General features: G+C 39.1%; 1 protein-coding gene across 17 annotated transcripts in view; it reads right to left on the reverse strand.

The window, feature by feature from the left end:
• LOC134539287 (titin-like) overlaps nucleotides 1-6,407 on the reverse strand; it is a 299,819-nt gene that overhangs the window by 47,824 nt on the left and 245,588 nt on the right. The window contains exon 1 of one of the 17 annotated variants that reach the window (XM_063381174.1): nucleotides 2,682-5,919. The exons of 15 other annotated variants lie outside the window; for them this stretch is intronic. In XM_063381174.1, coding sequence (XP_063237244.1) covers nucleotides 2,682-5,649 — 2,968 coding nt within the window. In that variant the 5' untranslated portion in view covers nucleotides 5,650-5,919. Of the gene's footprint in view, nucleotides 1-1,109; nucleotides 5,920-6,407 lie in introns of those variants that run through there. One more of the 17 variants, XM_063381175.1, reaches the window with a different exon arrangement.

Genomic DNA, 6,407 nt, shown 5'->3' on the forward strand with positions numbered 1-6,407 from the left:
TGAAGAGAAAAACAGGTACCTTCTTGAGCAATTAAAGACAGGTCATGCACAGTGCATAAGAACGCAACACCACACCACTAACGGCATGCACAACGCACAAAACCAAAGCGTACAGTAGGTACAAGCTCGCATGCTACTCACCGACGTTCTCGGACTTTGAATCTCAGAGAAGCACTGGTGCATTCAGATAATCAGCAAAATGTCAATTTTTAATGTACTATCTTATTTTAAGCAACCAGAATATTTTTTTTTAACAAGCTAATAAGTTAGTAAAACTGTAAGACAATGATAAAAAAGACACCAAACTTAACTGATTATCTGAAAACACCAATGAGACATAATTTTAACCAAAATGGAAATGTGCCATTCAAGTAAAACACATGTAAAAATTTTTGTGACAAAGTAAAACAACCGTTTGCGAAAAACAAATTTCATAAAACGGCCAACATTAAAAAACCTGAGAAGGATGTATGTATTTTATGTCCAATGATATAGCATTTAAAGCACATCAGTATTCATATTTTTTGTACAAAATTCCAAATCAAGTAGGTGTTAATAATATTTACACATCATTAGCTTAAGTTATTAGTGAAACTAAGCTGTACATATCTATGTTAATCCATTTATACCAGGTAATAGCTACTAGCTTAAATACATCACATTTCAACACCATACAAAATGGTGCGAAAACCAAATTCACCCAAGCGTAGTTTATCAGGAATTACTATGTATACCTAAACCAGAGTCAATTTTTCGAGATCAGATGGAAGCCAATGAAAGAGAACCACAAAACTCATGTGTATGCAGTCACCATAGAAACAATACAGACAGGTAAATATACATAATAAAAAGCCTATTTACTTCAAATATATATTTATATATATGTCCACAAACATCCATTTCTTAGCATTAATTTATTTTGAGATCTGTAGTCAGAAACTCAAGCACATGCAAAAAAAACCTCTGTGTTTTTCACACTATCACATAAAAAAGTTCTGAGGTGAAATCAAGTCCATAACCTCAATTACTACTTATATGCATCATTCTCAAAAACACCGTCTTGTGTAATCCAGCCACCACCATAACTGATTATGAATGACTGCTGGTACCTCGTCTGGTCTGGTCTGAGCAATCCATGTCATCTGGGTTCGTTCGGCACCTGGGACCGTGCGTCGCCTGGACCAGCGTATCAGGGCGTAGCGACGGGTCGCTGCCATCGATTGGCGACGGGCCGGCAACCCTGGCACGCCTCACGTCCTCGACTCCTGTTCTCGACACCCCGGCTTGTATCACACCTTTTCTCTCACTCTCCAGCGATTCTACTATTCTTTTGACAGTTTCCGTCTGTAAAATCCACTTCTCGCACGGTATCACAGGCAAGGACGTGAATCCTGACTTGCTACCCATCTCGTCACTTGAATACACTCTGCGAAATGGCAATTTTTTAGTCAAACAGTTTAAAGGAAGGTCACTGAGATTTCTGTTTTTGAACATGACTGAGCATATGACTGGCTTGCGAGACAGTTTCCCTTCAGTTCCAGTTGGTATGCTTGGTGATCTATCTGTACCTCGCTTCAGCTCGTCGGGCAAGTTCTTTTCGAACTCGTCCGGCTCCCCTGAGGTCGCATCTTTGGACAAAACCTCACGCAGTAACTTTCTGTCCGCACTGCCAATGTGGAGTGAGTTTCTTTTGCCTGATGCGTGACACACATTCATTCTGCTTTCATCTGATGTACTAGACTGTCTTACATCATCTTTAAGTGAGAAAGGCCCTCCCTCTCCTAGGTCCTCCGAGGCCAATACCGTTGATTGTAGCTCTATGGGTTTTGAACCATCGCCCATATTCCTCTCTGAGAAAAAACTCACTAACAAGTCAGGAGCTACATTTTCAAAATTCTTTTCTGCAGTGGTACAAAGTCTGGACTTTGTATCGCGTGCCTTTAAAACAGGATTATGCATTTTCTCGTACATTTCAGACGAAGACCAAGTTTCACTGCAGAAAGGGAGGGACTGGTAATTGGGCTGCATAGAAGTTGAAGATAAGCCCTCAAACCTTGATATCAATTTGCTAATGCTTCCCGACCTGTGTCGAGCATACCACTTGATGGGTGTAAATTCTTCACAGCGCATTGTAAATCTGGTATCCAGAAGCAGATTGCCAGACCAGGCTCTTGTTGTGACCAGTTTTTTTAACGGTTTTGTTGATAAGTTGTTACTGGTCAAATGATGTGGAATCATACCAAAGTCCCATGTTGAAACTTCTGTAAAGTCTCTAGCCCTTGCAGAAGTTTCCAAAAATTTAACTTCCAAAACCTGAGGGTAGTTGATGTAAAACATTGTCCAACATGTGCTGGTAACAGGAAAGGAAAGGTTCAAATGTTCTAAACAACCCACTGCTTTATCTGCTACGTGATTATTAAGTATCAAACTCTGAAATATAGTTACAATACTATTGCCAACATTTATCAGCTGTGCACTTACATAGTTATTAGGAAAAAATGGCCTGCATGTGGAAAAAACATAGCTTTGAACTGGTCTATCCTTGCTTATACCTTTAACAATACTAACAACTCTCCGAGGAAAGCAAGAGCTTTGACAAGGGATGACCAAATTTTGTAGATTAGCAGGGCATACACTACTACTGCAAAAAGGTTGAGGCAATGCTAACAAGAGGCTCATACCTTCTTCTTCTCTGCTGGAATTTTGTTCTGGCTGAATGTTGGCGAATGCTGTTGTATTCTTGCCAGTCCAAACCATCGACAGTTCACCATTATTCTTCTGTATGCATACACACTTAGCTGCACCCGAGCTACGTGTCTTAGGAAGGCACACACACACGCGATGACGTTCATCCATCACTAACATGTCATCACAATGCTGGGTACTTTCTTCCTCTGACCAGACAACATCTTCTACGTCAGTGAGGGTCTCACGAATTTCTCTGCCTCCCTTCAAGTGAACCACTTCTTCTGGTGACTCAAAGTCAAACTTTCGAGAGTGAACAACATGAACGGTGGATAAAACCTGCTCATCCATTTGACGACTGACTTCCTTCGGTGTTGCAGTTTCCGCTCTGGAATAAGTGTTATCTGCATCTTCGTCCGCAGAAGCTGCAATTTCTTCCGTGTCAGTGTGAGCACTGAAAACAATTTCGGGAAAAGGGGAGGACTGTCTGAAGATAGGATTTAAATGTAATTTCTGTAAGTTTTGGTGATTAATTTGTGAGGTGTGTTCTAGAAAAGGCCCATCACCTTCCTTTTCAGTGATTATTTCATAATCAAAATTTTGTACAAACTCTGGAGTTGCGGAAAGAGCTCTTGTGGTTTCCCCACCAACAGAGACTGGTTTGTCATCCAAGTCTGATACATCAAGCTCTTCCGTGTCAGTTTTTTCCCCTCCTGTTGGAAAAAAACTCGTTGAAGGCAAAACATTAAGATGATATCTATTTTTAAATGCTTCTGAATCACTAACCTCCAATTCTTCAACATCAGTATGGCCAAGTATGTCCTTGTCTTGCCTACTAATTGCTGATAGTTTATGTCTGTGCCTTAATTTCTTTCGCCTCCCTACTTCTTTAACATCAAGAAAAATATCTTCTGTATCCGTCACAGACTCTGCATATCCATTTCCATTCACTGGAACCCTTAGTTTTTTCCTGTCCTTCTTTACTAATTCTACATCCTTAACAAATTCCCTTTCTATTTCTGGTATTTCTGGCATTTCATGTTTTCCTAAAAGCTCTTCAGTATCAGATACAAAAGACAAATCCTCTTCGTCAGTTGCTCTGATCTGATCTGTTGCTGAAAGCATTTCCCTATCACTAGTCACGGGCCTAACAACAGTAATTTGTTGGCCCTGTTTACTTCGAATGACATGAAGTTGTAGATTATGATTAGGGGTTACAAAACCATCACTGCCATCATTCAAAGAAGAGTCAGATGAAAATTCATCATGCATTTTTGTGAAAAATTCAACATCTGTGGTGTCATCTGCAACCTTGTGTGAATAAGGAAAAACACTTTCTTCATCTTCACTGGATACAGAAGTATCGACATTTTCAATATCTGTAACGTCTCCTGCAGTAGCTGATTTCAGTAATACAACACTGTCAAGCTTTTGACAGGATCTTTGGGCATTGTCATCAGATTTCACCACCAATCTTGGTTCTCCATCAACCACTACAAACTTAAAATCCAAATCATTTGGTTTCTCATCATTTTCACTTGATGAATCAGCATCACTTTGTTCATAATCCTCCACATCAGTAGTCCCTAGTTTAGGCAACAATTTCTTAGGAAACACACGTTTATTATCCTTTGAAATTTCAGACATGTCACCATTAACACTTTCATCAGTTTGGACATCTTCTGTGTCCGTAGAAATATCTGAAGACTTATGAATTCTATCTGCCACTTTAGATGGCTTCGGAATAAACACAGATTGTGATATTAAACCATAATGGCTTTCCAAATTTTTCAGTGGTGTAGCAATATCGGTATCAGTGAAATATTCCTCAGAATCCAAAATGTTAGGTAAATCATCCATTTCCTCTGTATCTGTCACAGGTAATGCAGAATCTGAGGCTGAAACTTTTTTCTCAGTGCTTGTTGGATAGTAAAATACTTGCCTTGATTGCAATGCATCTTTTTCAATTTTACTAGATAGTTCCATTTCTTCAGTATCTGTATCAATGTCTATATGTTTATTGGGATCAGTTTTTTCTGAAATTTGAGTGAAGTTTGTATCTGGTTCTGGAATTTCAATATCAGGAATTTCATGTGGTGAAATCTCATCAGCATCAGAGATGTTCATATCTTCAATATCCGTCACAGCTTGATATGAATGCTTCTTAGTGGTTTTAGGCCATCTACACACTGTCATTTGTTTGCTATCGGTTTCTTCTTCATCTGAACCTGAAGGTAAATATTCAACATCGGTACAATCATCAAAAACATAAGCTGGATATGATGGTAACAAAGATGTAGATTTTCCTGTTGAAGAAGATACTTTCTGTGATAACTTTCTCCTCCGCTTGGGTCTACCAACACTTTTACTCGAAACATGTAAGGTGGTTGCAGGTACAGGTTCTGTATTAGCTTTAATTTCATCTTTAATCTCAGTAGTTTCTCTAATACTCATAAACTCTGTGATCATCTCACAATCTGTTTCTTCTAAGTTGTCTATAATGTTTTCGTGGTCTTGGATTTCTTTTTCTTCCTCAGATTGGCTAATATCTTCAACATCAGTAAGGATTTTATTTCCATCTTCAGGCTGATTTACACTGTAATAACTACTACTTGAACTGATTTTACTCAGTTCGGAACCAAATTTCGAACTAGAAAATTTTATAACCTCATTTAATGTATTGTGTGGTGATTCACAAAAATAATCAGGTGGTGTTGGTGTCTTAGGGCGCACTGATAAGTCATCTTCTTCATCTGATGTATGAATAAATTCTGTGTCAGTACATCCGGTACATTCATCTTCAGCACTCAGTAACAAACTGTTCAACTGTTCAACATCTTTATCACTATCTAAGTCTTCTGTGTCAGTAACCACATACTGTGGAATTGGAGAGTGAGTCTCTAGACTTTGTGTACCATCCAATGTAATTGATATTACTGGAAGTTTTCTGTCGGACAAAGCCATTGTACCAATATGTGCTAAATTACTACTCACAAGTAAATTGTTTTCATCAGTCTCACCAAAGAGGTTTTTGATTGGAATTTCATCTATTGGAATAATATCTTGATCTTCATCCGTTGCAGCTTCCTCCTCAATCACTGCTAGTTGATTAGATGATTCCACTACAGCGTAATCAATTTCAGACCCTGACGTGGACAGAGTAAGTATGTCATCATCACCAACGTCCAATAAATCTTCTTCTTCACTTACGATATGCTCACCTGTGTTCTTAGCTAAACTAAATCTCACAGTGTGAACAGGAAGTTGTTCATCCTTGCTGAAAGGAGGACCGGTCTCTTCCTCCAAATACTTGGGCAAATGGTTTCGTGATGGTAGTTCCTGTGAATCAATAAAATCATACAACACTGAATCTGCAGAGCTACCTGAATCCACACCCATGGAAATATCTCCCTCCAGTGTTTTCTTGTTCAAATGTTTCTCATCCAAAATGTAGCCCATTACACCATCAGAAAGGCACTTACCTTCATTGTAGCGGATAGAATCCCCTGCCATCAGCAGTTTAAGACACCTTGTTCTGGAACGTAAAATCTCTACTCTGTCCAAAACTGACCTTGAATCCCAGTCACTATCTGTGCCAATGTTGAGCTGCACTTCAGCTAAGAGTTGCTCTAGTTCTGAAGCCATGCTCTGAACAGATGCGGCAAGAGATGGTGAATCAAAGCTATCACGCCATGAAGAAAGATTATCTGACCCTGCTTTAC

Source organism: Bacillus rossius, chromosome 15 (assembly GCF_032445375.1).
Source record: "Bacillus rossius redtenbacheri isolate Brsri chromosome 15, Brsri_v3, whole genome shotgun sequence".
Lineage (NCBI taxonomy): Eukaryota > Metazoa > Arthropoda > Insecta > Phasmatodea > Bacillidae > Bacillus > Bacillus rossius.